Genomic DNA, 16,834 nt, shown 5'->3' on the forward strand with positions numbered 1-16,834 from the left:
GCTACTGCATTTTTATATACACATATTACACTCATTTATGATACACACACACACACCAGGCTAACTATTTAACCTGGTCCCTTTAGCACATCATCTGGTCAATTTTATAAAGTTTCATCGTTCTTGAGAAGAAAAACTTGTGATTAGGAGGAACACAGCAGCAAAGTCACCTGCGTAATTTCCTCAGGTGCCAGGACTCCACTGGACACACACCAAGAATTCTTTTTATTAATTCTCATAGAATTAAAAGTACTGCAAGAGAATTTTACCACCATTTTTGACTGTTCAGTAGCCATTTTCACTTTCTGCTCTGTGAACTTGACCTTTTATGGAGTTTTGTGTTAGCTGCAACTGGTCTTAATCAACACACCTCAGTATTTATGAAACAAATCCAGTGTAATTTTTCCATTTGGCTCAAGTTCACCAATATTTACACAACTTTACCCAGATTATCGAATGAGGCCCAATGTGAAGAAAGAAAAGGACAAGAAAGAAAAGAAGCAAGAGACAATATAAGAGTAAAGACTGAAAATGAGGGAGGAAATAAGCGACTGAATAAAAAATAATAATAATTTAGACTTGCAGTGCTAAAAAACGGAACTGCTGATCAGCCAGATGATTGATGCAACATCAGTTCACATTCAGACTGATGTGTCCATTCCAAAGGGAAAATTTCAAACTTTAGACCTGATCACACAAACATTTTTTTTAAAAAACGTTGCAAAAAACCTTGAAAGACCACAAAGATGATCGCAATCCATCAATTTCCAACTCCCCGCACCCAAAAACAAAAACCTGGCACATTTGTTGATTTTTCCAAACTTTATTGGACAGGTCTATGAGCATGAGTGTTTTACACGGACTCCTGGACAGGGGGTTCGTATCCATCTGCTCTCTCCACCTTTGCCCCAGTGTCACCTTCTGCTGGTTTAGAAGAGCTGCTGCTTCCACCTTCACCATGCAGCTCCATCAGCTTCCCCACTAAAACACACACCAGATTTAAAAAAAAAAAAAAAAAAGAGACTAAAATCTCAACAAGGCCAGAGCCATGATACTGAACTCTACCTGAAACAATTCACTCTTGCCCCTTTTCCACCAAAGCAGTTCCAGGGCTGGTTCGGGGCCAGTGCTTAGTTTGGAACCAGGTTTTCTGTTTCCACTGACAAAGAACTGGCTCTGGGGCCAGAAAACCCGGTTCCAGGCTAGCACCAACTCTCTGCTGGGCCAGAGGAAAGAATCGCTTACGTCAGCAGGGGGTAAGACCGACAACAATACAGGGATGTGATTTGGGGCTGGTGAAATTCTGAAAATTTTAGTCAGGGGCTCCCAGCCGGTCCAGGGCAGCGCCCTGGTGGGGGGACAAGGGGGGCAAAGCCCCCCAAAGCTCCTGGGTTCTGGGGTTTTCTGACTTAAAAATTGTACTAAAATGGCAAGCGCAAACAAGAAAAAACTTGTCATGATTAACAAATTCAAGCCAATTTAATGGTCAACATGCAACTCTGAGCCCCTATAGTAAATTCAATGATTCTTAACTGACAAAAAGCCAAAACATGAAACCTAAAAATGTCATTCTAAATTAAATCTGCATTAGAATAAATAGAAAATTGTATAAGGAAAAACAAAATTTATACTTTCAATTACTGTAGAAGTTGAACATACCTAAATGTGCCTTTTCAAACAAACATGATGCAACATAAGAATTCATCCACAAGTCTTCAGGAACTCTCAAAGAAAAAAAGATGCTAGCATCCATGTCCAGTTCCAGCATATCAGTCACTTTTTTTCCACAGTTTCTACTCTAGCAATGTCAACTTCATATACATAACTCCACAGTGTTCACTCACCAAAGGATAATCATAACTCCACAGTGTTCACTCACTTAGGGATATTCAAAACTACTGTGTTCACTCACTTAGGTTTCGTTTCTATCCCGGGCTCCAGCCTGACTTTGGACACTCGTAGCTCGGGCAGGGGAGGTCCCAGCATCCCCAAACTTGACAGCCAGAGTCCTCTGCCCTCCCCCCAAAGAATCAGCGTGGGCAAGGCACGCTAGCCCCGCACCTCGGGACGTAATTCGCCCCGAGGCGAGCCGCAGCGCTCCGCTTAGGTTTCGTTTCTATCCCGGGCTCCAGCCCGACTTTGCACGCTCGTAGCTCGGGCAGGGGAGGTCCCAGCCGCCCCAAACTTGACAGCCAGAGACCTCTGCCCTCTCCCCAAAGAACGAAATCGCTGAACAAATGTCAGTCTTATGTCCAACGTCTGTAGCAACCTCTTTCTCCAACCATTCCCAGCGGAACTTGTTTTTCACTATTCTGTCGATTTCTTTAACTCGATTTGCATCTTTACGCTCGATCACGGAGGCTGCCATCTTTCAACTCTTTGTTTGAAGCGAGCTTACGTACAGCTATCTAACAAGCGCGTTCATTGGTTGTTACAGAGCGATGGGCCAATCACGTACCTCGTTTCATCTCAATGACGGAATTACTGAAAGTCGGAACGAATAGGATACGAATGCGGATTTTTGAGCGAAAAATCGGAAATTTTTTTTTCAAATTGAGGTGAAAAAAGCAGAACTCCGCGAATTCGCGGAAAAATCACATCCCTGACAATAGCAAGACTGCGAAAGGTCGTCATTTTTAAACGACGAGAAGCAGCAGCTGTACAAACGCGAAGTCACACATTATTATTGTTGCTTCGATGTTTGCGCCAAGGTTTATGCAAACGCAGCGACGTAACTGACGTGGCTCCCCTTAGCACCAGGAGCTATGGAAAAGCAAACTGGTTCTCAGCTGGCTTGCAAATTGAACGAGTTGTGAACCAGCACCAGCCCCGAACCAGCCCTGGAACTGATTTGGTGGAAAAGGGGCATCAGAGCTAAACTGTACACAAAAGTTATCGAGTAGCACAGGTTCTGTAGTAAAGCAGTGTGTAAATTGGCACGAGGCCCAACACTCACACTCAAACTTGGGTTTCTTGAGCATCTTGACCTTCCTGACGAAGACGTCGTACAGGGGGTAAATGGACTGGCAGGCTTTCTCAATGTCCTTCCCTACACTGTCAGGGATCCTGTAACACATACAGCAAAACTAGAATTTACACAACATGACAGATACAGTAGCATTTGAATGAATGCCAGATCCTTATTTATGACACAAAGTCATATACTGTCGATCAGTAGACAGAAACCCAACATCAGCCGGTTTCTGATCAGATGAGCAACGTTCAACATGGATGCTTAACGAAGCACTGCTCAGCTTTTACACAAAAATCTCACACTTACATGACAAAATCCAACACCACATGTTAGTAAAGGCGAGAGGGGAAGGAAAAGCAAGGATGCCTACAGTTTATTCACCACCTCCTTGAGATCGTTGGTCTGAACCTCACGGGTCATGATCTCCATCATCTTCTTGCGAATCTGGCGGACCTGCTGGTGCTGGGCGTACGACGTCCTGCGGATCTGATTGGAGCGTTTCTTGGTGAAGCCCACACAGAACAGGCGCAGCAGGTAACCGTCTGTGGTCTTCACGTCCACATGGGCCTCGATCATTGTCTGCACAGGAACATGAAAAACATTTATCCTTTATTTTCTATTTTGTTCCCAGGGATCCTAAATGGTCTCAGGCGAGCAACTTGAAGCGGAATCAATCCGTCTGAAGTGTGCTGACGTTCAGGGAAATGAAAGATTGTAGAAAATGCTGCAGTACATTTCATTCTGAGACAGTGACATCCCCACTTCATACTTAAAATTTCAAAACAGCTGAACAAACCGAGTGTGCACGCGCAGATCACACTCAATACTAATGCAACTTTGCTTTTTGTACAAGTATAGCACTGTAGAATTCTCAGATCTGATTGGTTTGTTAATTTTATTTTTTTAAATAAAGGAGTCGTCTGTGTTCATGATTTGTATCAGTTAAATATTCTAAGTTTTACACTTGACCCTTTCTCAGTCACCTGACAAGCTTTTAACTGCTTTAATTGTCATAATAAACAGATAAGAAAAATCTGTCAGTCAGTGATAAGTGAAATTCCTCAGCCTGGGCAAACCAAATACAAAACCAGTTCTAAGAAAAGTAGAAGCCCCCCCAGCTCAGATGGTCTCGTCATATAGAGAACGCAAGAACACCAAATCATAAAGACGACATGGATCACAAAGATGATCTAAAGGAAGACCAAAGAAGAAGAGATAAGAGAAAGTTTAACATCTAAAGGAATGGACTGGAATGAGTGTTTTTTTTTTTTTAATTGTAAAAAAAAAAAAAATAAGGGGGGGGGGGGGGGAGTAGATCAAAGATGGAGAACCTTCTGGCACCCCTCGACACCTCTGGGTAGAAGAGGATCATATAAGGAAGTAGTAAGTCTGTAACCTGGGCAAACTGCCGTGGTATATGATGAACACCACATTGGGTCATGCTGTTTTTGGAAAATTATCAGCTTTGGTGTAGTAATGAACCGATTACATGTATACAGCGTGCGCGCACACTACTTAAATCTAACCCTTTTTTAAAACAAAGCATCCGAATTCATTTGAACTTAATGATATTTTAACAGGATGCTTCTTCACTCAAGTGATTTTCAAGAAGGTCCTGTAAAAACTAATTACATGCTACAAGACTGAGAAAGTTTAAAAACAAAGTATTTAAACTAACAAACAAACTGATCAAAAATTAGCATTATTAAAATGTAAAAATTTAAATCGTTTTACACACTAACCATCTTGGTAGAGCAAAGAGCTTTAACTTCACTACGCAGAACTCTAACTCACTCAAAGTAGTAAAAATAAATGTGGAACAGCGCGACTGGAACGCTTCCCGACAGCAGGTAAATGCTACTCTGGATACACAACTTTACATTTATATAGCACTTTACAATTCAAAAAAATGCAAACAATATACTTCAGGTCTAAAATCATGACAGAATAAAAACAGATTAACAATTTCAAGAAACAGCTGAAAACCTTTTTGGTTAAATCAGCTTACGCTTCTTAGAGTTGGAGTTGTTTATTGAATTTTAACATTTACACATGACTTAAGTTCTCTCGGCAAGGTATGTTCCTAATACATAACTTGGGACCTGCGTCAGCTAGTGTTCTTCCACCAAATTAACTTCTCTTGATACATATACAACCAAATCGTGATGTCCCCCAAAACATCCTCCCCCTCAGCACCAACCTGCCACTTCTTGACCATGGAGCACATCTTGTCACGGGTCAGGTCCATGCCATGGAAGTTGGTCAGGCAGTTCTTGCCCTGGACGTCCTCGGTGATGAGCTTGAACTTGCGGAAGGCGATCTCATCGTTCTGCAGGTCAGCAAGACTCACCTCGAACACGCGGCCTTTCAGACCATCAGAGGCGATTCCTAAAACAAACCAAGACCAGCACGTCACTCAATAGACAGGAGCTTCCCTGTACAGAGGACTCCGAGACTTTCTGGGAACATCAGGAGATCTCAAAAGGGTAATCACTGCTCTTCATCTGGGACCGAAACTTATCGTCATCATTCATTCCCAGCATCTGTGCTCAGGATATGTAGCAGGCATCATCGAAAGCCCTATTCAGATGGGATTAAATGTACATGGGGTCATAAGATCATTTCCTATAAGTCACTCTGGACTTTTTCCCATCCGAATCGGTCATGCTGGTGAGGTTTTGCCAAACTCTGCGCTCACCTGATCATTTTCTCCACATACATTCCTCATGTTGGAAAAACAGATGCCCGTCTGCTCTACTGCTACTAGCGTATTCAGCCCCATCATGGAAACCAGCGACCCTCCCTCAGATATTAAAACACTTCCTCAATCACGAAACGAAAAACTGATGCTCAGAGTTTTTCCATTCTAAATTTTTGCTCTAATCTTACTTTGCCTCTAAATAACCGCCAGGATCTCTTCCGTACGGAATGGGAACACATGACGCAAACGTCCTCATCGGTAGTAAACACAACCCGCTCTTGCAGCATGTGGTCTTTTTATTTCCGTTTGAATGCAAACATGAGCTCATCACTGAGAAAACAGATGTGTAAAGACAACAGATTTCCCTCTGATAAACTAATCCAGTCCGAATAGGGCTTAAGGCTATATTTTGACGTGTTTGTGAACATAATGAATATCATGAACTGCATTACTCACTGGTTCCCTGAGTCCTGGTGACCAGAGTCTTGCCCAGGTTGCGGATGTTGAACATGGCCGGGGCTTTAACATCGTACCAGTCCTTTTTTGAGAAAGGATCGACGCTGGAAAAAAAAAAAAAAAAAAGACAGGAGACATAAATCAAGGGTTATTGCTTTCCTCCTTCAGCTTCCTAAATCTAATACACACATGCTTTCCCAGTACCCAAGCACTGGATGTGGAATAATTATTTGCTTTTTCATGACACTTGTGTTATTGCACCGTCTAATCTAACACATCATGCACACACACCATCTGAAGGTTAGATGTTTTGATAAGTTTACTTTTTAAGCGCATAATAACCGAACAAAGTGAATAAGCAAAGCACTAAGAAACAAAAGTTGAAGACCATCCCGATTAAGGCTTTTATACTTTCCTGCTTTTAAAAACAAACACTTTCACTTCAATAAATCAACAAACTGTAGCTAAAAAATTAAAGTTGACACTGAGTGATATTTATATTACATTAAACTCTTGTTTATGCTCCATAAATAAGAGTTATTTACTTCAAAACAGCCTATAGTTAAGCATACTTCACAACCTAATTAACTCATCCTACTTAGTATTTAAACGTGCTTAAGCTTAAATACACAATTTGTTTAACCTTATCACTTCCAAGCGCACTGTACTATCTCACAAGATAACACTTTTCCACCTGAACAACCACGAATTTATAGAAACTTGAAAAATGGACAAAATAACCAAACTAGCAATTAGCTAGCTAGCCAGCTAAGTCATGAACGGTAGTAAAGCCGGGCCCCGCTAACACAATCCACCGATTATCAAACTCATCTGGACACTTTTTACTCCAAATACCTCCCCGCCATCTTTATTAAATAGTCCTAAACAGGGCAAGGGGTGAATTTTTAACTTACATCTTCTTCTTAGCCCCTTTTTTGCCGCCTTTGGTCAGCCTCTTATTCTTGCCGACTGCCATGTTGGAACGCAGGGAGTAAAAGAGGAGGAAATGAGGTATTCTCGCGAGACATAAAGTGAGCGCGAGAAAAATGGGGGAAATCTCGCGAGATCTCATGGTGCAGGAGCGAAAGGCGCCATTTAGTGGTGTGTTTTGGGAAGTGAGACACCAAGTTAGTTAAATAAATGAATGAATGAATGAATGAATGAATGAATGAATAATTTATTTTAGGTTTGGTTATTTTCTTGAGTCTATGAATAATAATAATAATAATAATACACCAGTCCTTTTCAAATCTCATAATTCTAATATTTATTTTATTATAATGATATTTGGCATGGCCGCACAGTGGTGTAGTGGTTAGCGCTGTCGCCTCACAGGTTAACCTAACCTGCATGTCTTTGGACTGTGGGGGAAACCGGAGCACCCAGAGGAAACCCACGCGGACACGGGGAGAACATGCAAAGTCCGCACAGAAAGGCCCTCGCCGGCCACGGGGCTCGAACCCGGACCTTCTTGCTGTGAGGCGACAGCAATAACCACTACACCACCGTGCCGCCCATACAACAATATGTCAAAAATATATCATTATTATTTTTATTATATTATTTTTGATAATAGTATACATTTATTATTATTGGCGGCATGGTGGTGTAGTGGTTAGCGCTGTCGCCTCACAGCAAGAAGGTTCTGGGTTCAAGCCCCGTGGCCAACGAGGGCCTTTCTGTGCGGAGTTTGCATGTTCTCCCTGTGTCCACGTGGGTTTCCTCCGGGTGCTCCGGTTTCCCCCACAGTCCAAAGACATGCAGGTTAGGTTAACTGGTGACTCTAAATTGACCGTGAGTGTGAATGGTTGTCTGTGTCTATGTGTCAGCCCTGTGATAACCTGGTGACTTGTCCAGGGTGTACCTCGCCTGTAGTCAGCTGGGATAGGCTCCTGCGACCCTGTAGAACAGAATACAACAATATGTCATATGTAAATGCCAAATATCATTATTATTTTTATTATAATTTTATTTTTAATAATAATATACATTTATTATTATTATTATTATTATTATTAAGGGGCAGCATGGTGGTGTAGTGGTTAGCACTGTCGTCTCACAGCAAGAAGGTCCGGGTTCGAGCCCCGTGGTCGGCGAGGGCCTTTCTGTGTGGAGTTTACATGTTCTCCCCGTGTCTGCGTGGGTTTCTTCCGGGTGCTCCGGTTTCCCCCACAGTCCAAAGACATGCAGGTTAGGTTAACTGCCGACTGTAAATTGCCCATGTGTGTGTGTGAATGGTTGTTTCCCAAGCCCAGAAATGGAAGGGTTGTGACAGGAAGGGCATCCAGCATAAAATTATGCTCCAATTAATATAACGTGGATTAGTAGGGTCCACATGGACCCCAACCTGGCAATAGTGCTGGATAAAGAAGGAAAAATGAGTACTGGTGGATTTTAATGATGAAACGAGGAGACATCAGTCCTTAATCCATAATGTGGATTTTTGTACACACATGTATCTCTCTGTATAAGTCTGTAACACACACATAATTTTGGGAGACCGTGAAGGACCCAGGAGCAGCCCCTGAAACGCAGAATGCTCTAACATCTTCAATAAAGTTTTCTTCTCCAGGCAACACTATTGTTGTCACTTCTTCTTCCAGCTGCTCCTGTCAGGATCATCTGGATCCGCATATTTGATCTGGCATAGGTTTTACACCGGATACCCTTCCTGACACAACCCTCCCTAATCTATCCCAGTATCTTACCTAATCTGCATGTGTTTGAACTGTGGGAGGAACCCAGAGCACCTGAAGGAAACCCACAGACACGGGGAGAACATGCAAACTCCACACAGAAAGGCCCTGATCAGCTGTGAGGTTCAAACCTGGAACCTTCTTGCTGTAAGGTGACAGTGCACAGTGAACCACTGCACCCCGAAACACAGAACATTGTACCATCTTCAGTAAAGGTTTCTTCTCCAAGCAAATACACTATAGTTGTCACTTCAATTTATCAAATCAACAACCTAACAGAACTTTTCCTATATTAGTTAAATATGGAATGAAATCCAAGTTGGCATTACCTACTCTGGCATTTGTTTAACTCTGCCATTTTGTTTTTTTTCTTCTTTAGGTTTTTTTTTTTATAACAGAGTTTTAACATCAGAGAAACTGACTTCATGTTAAAACTGTTAAAAATGTTATCACGTCGTCTGTTATCACCCAAATGAGGATGGGTTCCCTTTTGAGTCTGATTCTTCTCGAGGTTTCTTCCTCATGTCGTTTGAGGGAGTTTTTCCTTGCCACTGTCGCCACAGGCTTGCTCATTGGGGATAGATTAGGGATAAAATTAGCTCATGTTTAAAGTCATTCAAATTCTGTAAAGCTACTTTGCGACAATGTCTATTGTTAAACGCGCTATACAAATAAACTTGACTTGACATATTATTTTATTCACTATTTTATTAACTATTTATTAACTTATTTAATTTCAGATAAAACCAATTTAATTAAACTGACCAGTGAACTCAGCTTATATTTAATACGATGACACTTTAAATATTATAAACATTTAACAGTTATTCCATGAAATCAAGTCGTACACGAGCTGATAGCTGACGAGGCATGTAGCACCAAGTTGGCTATAAGCCATGCATGACAAGATTGAATGGAATAACTGTTTTATTCTATCCACATTCAATGGATTTTGTGAAACTGAGCATTTTAATTTCTATTTGTTGCAAATTCGATAAATAAAAACTTTATACAAAATGCCCGACAAAATCATTTCCCCTTAGAATGTAAACAAACTGGCAAAATGACAGTAGCAATTTGTGAAAAATGCTGTAATAATTCTTGAAAAATAAAAAAAAGATATATGTTCTTACAATGAAATACAACCCCAATTCCAAAAAAGTTGGGACAAAGCACAAATTGTAAATAAAAACAGAATGCAATGATGTGGAAGTTTCAAAATTCCATATTTTATTCAGAATAGAACATAGATGACATATCAAATGTTTAAACTGAGAAAATGTATCATTTAAAGAGAAAAATTAGGTGATTTTAAATTTCATGACAACAACACATCTCAAAAAAGTTGGGACAAGGCCATGTTTACCACTGTGAGACATCCCCTTTTCTCTTTACAACATTTTGTGATTTCCAATACAGAAGCATGCCTGTATGTGATGCAGTGCCGTCTAAGGGCCCGAAGATCACGGGCACCCAGTATGGTTTTCCGGCCTTGACCCTTACGCACAGAGATTCTTCCAGATTCTCTGAATCTTTTGATGATATTATGCACTGCAATGCAAGGCAAGTTTATTTATATAGCACATTTCATACACAGTGGCAGTTCAACGTGCTTTACAGGGGTAAAGGCAAAACAGTTAACAATAAAAAATAAAATTACATAAAATAAAGGGGGAAGAAGAGAGAAAAAAAAAGAATTAAACAGTAGTAGAAATAAAATAAAATGAAGTAAAAGTTCAGTAAAAAACAGCAGAATAAAATAGAATAAAAGTTAAGTAAAGTTTAAAACATGCAAAAACTGTAAAAGTTAAGTAAAGTTTAAAATATGTAAAGATGATGATATTTATCAGTCAGCAGAAAGCATCTGAGAACAGCTTGCTCTTTAATCTAGATTTGAAGCTGCCAACAGCAGGAGCATTTTTGATGTCCTCTGGGAGTTGGTTCCATAGCTGTACTGCATAGTAGCTAAAAGTTGCTTCACCACACTTTGTTTTAACAACAGGTTTTACCAGTAAATTTTGCTGCTGCGATCTGGTAGATCTGATTGAGTTAGGCCGCTGCAACATATCAGAGAGGTAATTGGGCCCTGTACCGTTTAGAGATTTGTACACCAGCAGCAATGCTTTAAAGTCAATTCTGTGGCTTAGATGATGATATGTTCAAACTCTTTGCAATTTTACACTGTCGAACTCCTTTCTGATATTGCTCCACTATTTGTCCGTGCAGAATTAGGGGGATTGGTGATCCTCTTCCCATCTTTACTTCTGAGAGCCGCTGCCACTCCAAGATGCTCTTTTTATACCCAGTCATGTTAATGACCTATTGCCAATTGACCTAACGAGTTGCAATTTGGTCCTCCAGCTGTTCCTTTTTTGTATCTTTAACTTTTACAGCCTCTTATTGCCCCTGTCCCAACTTTTTTGAGATGTGTTGCTGTCATGAAATTTCAAATGAGCCAATATTTGGCATGAAATTTCAAAATGTCTCACTTTCGACATTTGATATGTTGTCTATGTTCTATTGTGAATACAATATCAGTTTTTGAGATTTGTAAATTACTGCATTCTGTTTTTATTTACAATTTGTACTTTGTCCCAAGTTTTTTGGAATCGGGGTTGTAAAAATCTGATTTTTAAGGCACTTAAGAGAACAGATTAACGGCTTTCACCAAGGCGATGCCCACTGCAGGTGCTGTACGTCTGGAAGCAGGACTTTGATTCAGTAAAGATAATGAGAAATGATATTACTTTCAGTCTGCTGTTTTGCCTTCAGCTTGATTATAGATGAAACAGCAGCCCATTTTATTGATAAAGAAAGAGCTGCACATGCACGCGTACACATACACACACACACACACACACACACACACACACACACACACACACATATATACATATATATATATATATATACACACACACTTACTCCTAGACCAACCTGTTCAGTCATGGCTTCTGTGTCTTTACATAAACAAATGTGTGGGTGGTGTGATGCAACTGTTGCAAAAACAAAAAACCTGTGGTGATAATACACCTGTGTTTTTTTTAAAAAGCATTAGTTTTTAAATAATTAATCTTTCCATCTATCTATCCATCCATTATCTATCGCGTTTATCCATCAGGGTTGGACCCAATCTCAAATTACTTCAGGTGATAGGTGAGGTTCACCCTAGGCAGGTCACCGATCCATCACAGGGTTACACTGAGATGAACCACCATCACACTCGCATCTATGAAGGATTTAGAGCAGCCATTTGAAGAAGAAGAAGAAGAAGACTTTATTCATTACATGCACACTCAAGCACAGTGAAATTCATTTAACTGCATTTAACCCATCTGAAGCACTGAACACACACACATGCACACACACAAGTGAGCAATGAGCAAAGTAAGCAGACACACATACCCAGAGCAGTGGGCAGCTATACTACTGTGCCCGGGGAGCAATTGGGGGTTAGGTGCCTTCAAGACCCCATGTTAACCTAACTGCATGTCTTTGGACTGTGGGGGAAATCAGAGCACCCGGAAGAAACCCACGCAGACACGAGGAGAACATGCAAACAAACTCTACACAAAAAGACCCCAGTCAGCCACAAGGTTCAAACCCAGAACACTTATAACTAACTAACAAGTTCTATTCTATCCACATTCACGATATGAGCAATCACGTGCTCTGATTGGCTACTCTACTACTAGGATATCAGCTCATATACCATGAGTAAAGAAAAACAAAATGGTGGAGCGCATAAAGTCAGATATATCACTTTGTTATCAAGTATATAAAAGGAACTAAAAGCTAAAAGAATATAGTTTTCCCTCCCCGGTATCTCCTGTTCCGCACTCCAGCCCAGTCAATGGCAGTAATGCACCTTTTTAAGTTGGTTTGCCAACAGCCAAAAAAAAAAATCCTAAAGAAGAAGAAAAACAAAATGGTAGAGTGTGTTGCTGAGGACGAAATAAAAACTCTACTTGAAAACAAAACCCCCCAAAATACAAAAAAAGCAACAAAATATGGACTAAAAGTACAACCCCGATTCCAAAAAAGTTGGGACAAAGAACAAATTGTAAATAAAAACGGAATGCAATAATTTACAAATCTCAAAAACTGATATTGTATTCACAATAGAACATAGACAACATATCAAATGTCGAAAGTGAGACCTTTTGAAATTTCATGCCAAATATTGGCTCATTTGAAATTTCATGACAGCAACACATCTCAAAAAAGTTGGGACAGGGCAATAAGAGGCTGGAAAAGTTAAAGGTACAAAAAAGGAACAGCTGGAGGACCAAATTGCAACTCATTAGGTCAATTGGCAATAGGTCATTAACATGACTGGGTATAAAAAGAGCATCTTGGAGTGGCAGCGGCTCTCAGAAGTAAAGATGGGAAGAGGATCACCAATCCCCCTAATTCTGCACGGACAAATAGTGGAGCGATATCAGAAAGGAGTTCGACAGTGTAAAATTGCAAAGAGTTTGAACATATCATCATCTACAGTGCATAATATCATCAAAAGATTCAGAGAATCTGGAAGAATCTCTGTGCATAAGGGTCAAGGCCGGAAAACCATACTGGGTGCCCGTGATCTTCAGGCCCTTAGATGGCACTGCATCACATACAGGCATGCTTCTGTATTGGAAATCACAAAATGGGCTCAAGAATATTTCCAGAGAACATTATCTGTGAACACAATTCACCGTGCCATCCGCCGTTGCCAGCTAAAACTCTATAGTTCAAAGAAGAAGCCGTATCTAAACATGATCCAGAAGCGCAGACGTCTTCTCTGGGCCAAGGCTCATTTAAAATGGACTGTGGCAAAGTGGAAAACTGTTCTGTGGTCAGACGAATCAAAATTTGAAGTTCTTTATGGAAATCAGGGACGCCGTGTCATTCGGACTAAAGAGGAGAAGGACGACCCAAGTTGTTATCAGCGCTCAGTTCAGAAGCCTGCATCTCTGATGGTATGGGGTTGCATTAGTGCGTGTGGCATGGGCAGCTTACACATCTGGAAAGACACCATCAATGCTGAAAGGTATATCCAGGTTCTAGAGCAACATATGCTCCCATCCAGATGACGTCTCTTTCAGGGAAGACCTTGCTTTTTCCAACATGACAATGCCAAACCACATACTGCATCAATTACAGCATCATGGCTGCGTAGAAGAAGGGTCCGGGTACTGAACTGGCCAGCCTGCAGTCCAGATCTTTCACCAATAGAAAACATCTGGCGCATCATAAAACGGAAGATACGACAAAAAAGACCTAAGACAGTTGAGCAACTAGAATCCTACATTAGACAAGAATGGGTTAACATTCCTATCCCTAAACTTGAGCAACTTGTCTCCTCAGTCCCCAGACGTTTACAGACTGTTGTAAAGAGAAAAGGGGATGTCTCACAGTGGTAAACATGGCCTTGTCTCAACTTTTTTGAGATGTGTTGTTGCCATGAAATTTAAAATCACCTAATTTTTCTCTTTAAATGATACATTTTCTCAGTTTAAACATTTGATATGTCATCTATGTTCTATTCTGAATAAAATATGGAATTTTGAAACTTCCACATCATTGCATTCCGTTTTTATTTACAATTTGTACTTTGTCCCAACTTTTTTGGAATCGGGGTTGTACAACGATTAGGCTAAAATAAGGATCTGAGAGTCAAGGTTAATCTCATTCACCCCACCAGTATTTCTTGATCCAGTTCTCCAGTTTTTCTGGCTCGAACACACCTGAAATCATTAACACACCCTTCATGTGGATTAACCAGGTGTGCTGAAGTCATAGACATACTAGATAAAATGTGCAGCACAGAGAAAAAGGCTGGGGAAGCACTCAAATGGAACAGAATTATACTCAAAAATAATATAAAACATCATCACATATACTATAATAAACCTGATAGTTAAATATGCAGTAACCCCTGATTACCATGAAGTATCAAAATACAATGATGACAGAATTACAGGTGAGAGTTTATAACCATAACTACATTAAAGTATGACAGTAAAAAAACAAACACGTACACACGGTTATAGCAAATATTCAGAAAGGTAGCACCTCATGAAGGATTTTTTAACGCCCCAGGATTTGAGCTCATCAGAATAGTGTAAGTGATTTCTCATTCCTATTTCTTGATTTCTACACATATTGGTATGTTTTCTGTTTGGTCACGCTCAATTGAGCTCCTACCATTAACACACCCTTCATGTGAGTAAAATGGGTGTGTCTGAGTGTGAACGTCAAGTCCTTAAAGTTTTCCTGGTCCTACACACACCTGAGCCAGGTCCTACAACTTGTATAACTGTGTTAATGAGTGCCTGGAAATCCCTGGTAAATGAACACATTCACAACTCAGCCGATTTACAATAAGCCCCGCCCACAAAACTCCATAAAGGGTAACAGAGTTCAAAAGGACAAAATGACAATGAAAGGTGTCGGAGCATTTATACATTACAGTGGCGAACCCTGTAGAATTTTCTATATTTCTGCATAAATATGACCTGAAACATCATCAGATTTTCACACAAGTCCTAAAAGTAGATAAAGAGAACCCAGTTAAACAAATGAGACAAAAAATATTATACTTGGTCATTTATTTATTGAGGAAAATGATCCAATATTACATATCTGTGAGTGGCAAAAGTATGTGAACCTCTAGGATTAGCAGTTAATTTGAAGGTGAAATTAGAGTCAGGTGTTTTCAATCAATGGGATGACAATCAGGTGTGAGTGGGCACCCTGTTTTATTTAAAGAACAGTGATTTGTCAAAGTCTGATCTTCACAACACACGTTTGTGGAAGTGTATCATGGCACAAACAAAGGAAATTTCTGAGGACCTCAGAAAAAGCGTTGTTGATGCTCATCAGGCTGGAAAAGGTTACAAAACCATCTCTAAAGAGTTTGGACTCCACCAATCCACAGTCAGACAGATTGTGTACAAATGGAGGAAATTCAAGACCATTGTTACCCTCCCCAGGAGTGGTCGACCAACAAAGATCACTCCAAGAGCAAGGCATGTAATAGTCAGCCAGGTCACAAAGGACCACAGGGTAACTTCTAAGCAACTGAAGGCCTCTCTCACATTGGCTAATGTTAATGTTCATGAGTCCACCATAGGGAGAACACTGAACAACAATGGTGTGCATGGCAGGGTTGCAAGGAGAAAGCCACTGCTCTCCAAAAAGAACATTGCTGCTCATCCGCAGTTTGCTAAAGATCACGTGGACAAGCCAGAAGGCTATTGGAAAAATGTTTTGTGGATGGATGAGACCAAAATAGAACTTTTTGGTTTAAATGAGAAGTGTTATGCTTGGAGAAAGGAAAACACTGCATTCCAGCATAAGAACCTTATCCAATCTGTGAAACATGGTGGTGGTAGTATCATGGTTTGGGCCTGTTTTGCTGCATCTGGGCCAGGGTGGCTTGCCATCATTGATGGAACAATGAATTCTGAATTATACCAGTGAATTCTAAAGGAAAATGTCAGGACATCTGTCCATGAACTGAATCTCAAGAGAAGGTGGGTCATGCAGCAAGACAATGACTCGAAGTACACAAGTCATTCTACCAAAGAATGGTTAAAGAAGAATAAAGTTAATGTTTTGTAATGGCCAAGTCAAAGCCCTGACCTTAATCCAATGGAAATGTTGTGGAAGGACCTGAAGCGAGCAGTTCATGTGAGGAAACCCACCAACATCCCAGAGTTGAGGCTGTTCTGTACGGAGGAATGGGCTAAAATTCCTCCAAGCTGGTGTGCAGGACTGATCAACAGCTACCAGAAACGTTTAGTTGCAGTTATAGCTGCACAAGGGGGTCACACCAGATACTGAAAGCAAAGGTTCACATACTTTTGCCACTCATAGATATGTAATATTGGATCATTTTCCTCAATAAATAAATGACCAAGTATAATATTTTAGTCTCATTTGTTTAACTGGATTCTCTTTATCTACTTTTAGGACTTGTGTGAAAATCTGATGATGTTTTAGGTCATATTTATGTAG

The 16,834-nt window shown here is 40.4% G+C and overlaps 1 protein-coding gene and 1 non-coding gene across 2 annotated transcripts; both read right to left on the minus strand.

Moving 5' to 3' along the window:
* Positions 1-803: 803 nt before the first annotated feature.
* rps3a (ribosomal protein S3A) lies at positions 804-7,155 on the minus strand. The gene is made up of 6 exons (XM_060917125.1): positions 7,046-7,155; positions 6,132-6,235; positions 5,175-5,362; positions 3,345-3,553; positions 2,957-3,066; positions 804-981 (listed from the first exon to the last, which is right to left on the minus strand). Exons 1-6 carry the CDS (start codon positions 7,105-7,107, stop codon positions 854-856), a joined length of 801 nt encoding a protein of 266 aa, XP_060773108.1. The 5' UTR covers positions 7,108-7,155; the 3' UTR covers positions 804-853.
* LOC132883918 (small nucleolar RNA SNORD73) lies at positions 5,439-5,509 on the minus strand. The gene has a single exon (XR_009654418.1). It is a non-coding gene; the product is annotated as a small nucleolar RNA SNORD73 (small nucleolar RNA).
* Positions 7,156-16,834: the final 9,679 nt, after the last annotated feature.

The sequence above is a fragment of the Neoarius graeffei genome, chromosome 3 (assembly GCF_027579695.1).
Source record: "Neoarius graeffei isolate fNeoGra1 chromosome 3, fNeoGra1.pri, whole genome shotgun sequence".
Classification (NCBI taxonomy): Eukaryota; Metazoa; Chordata; class Actinopteri; order Siluriformes; family Ariidae; genus Neoarius; species Neoarius graeffei.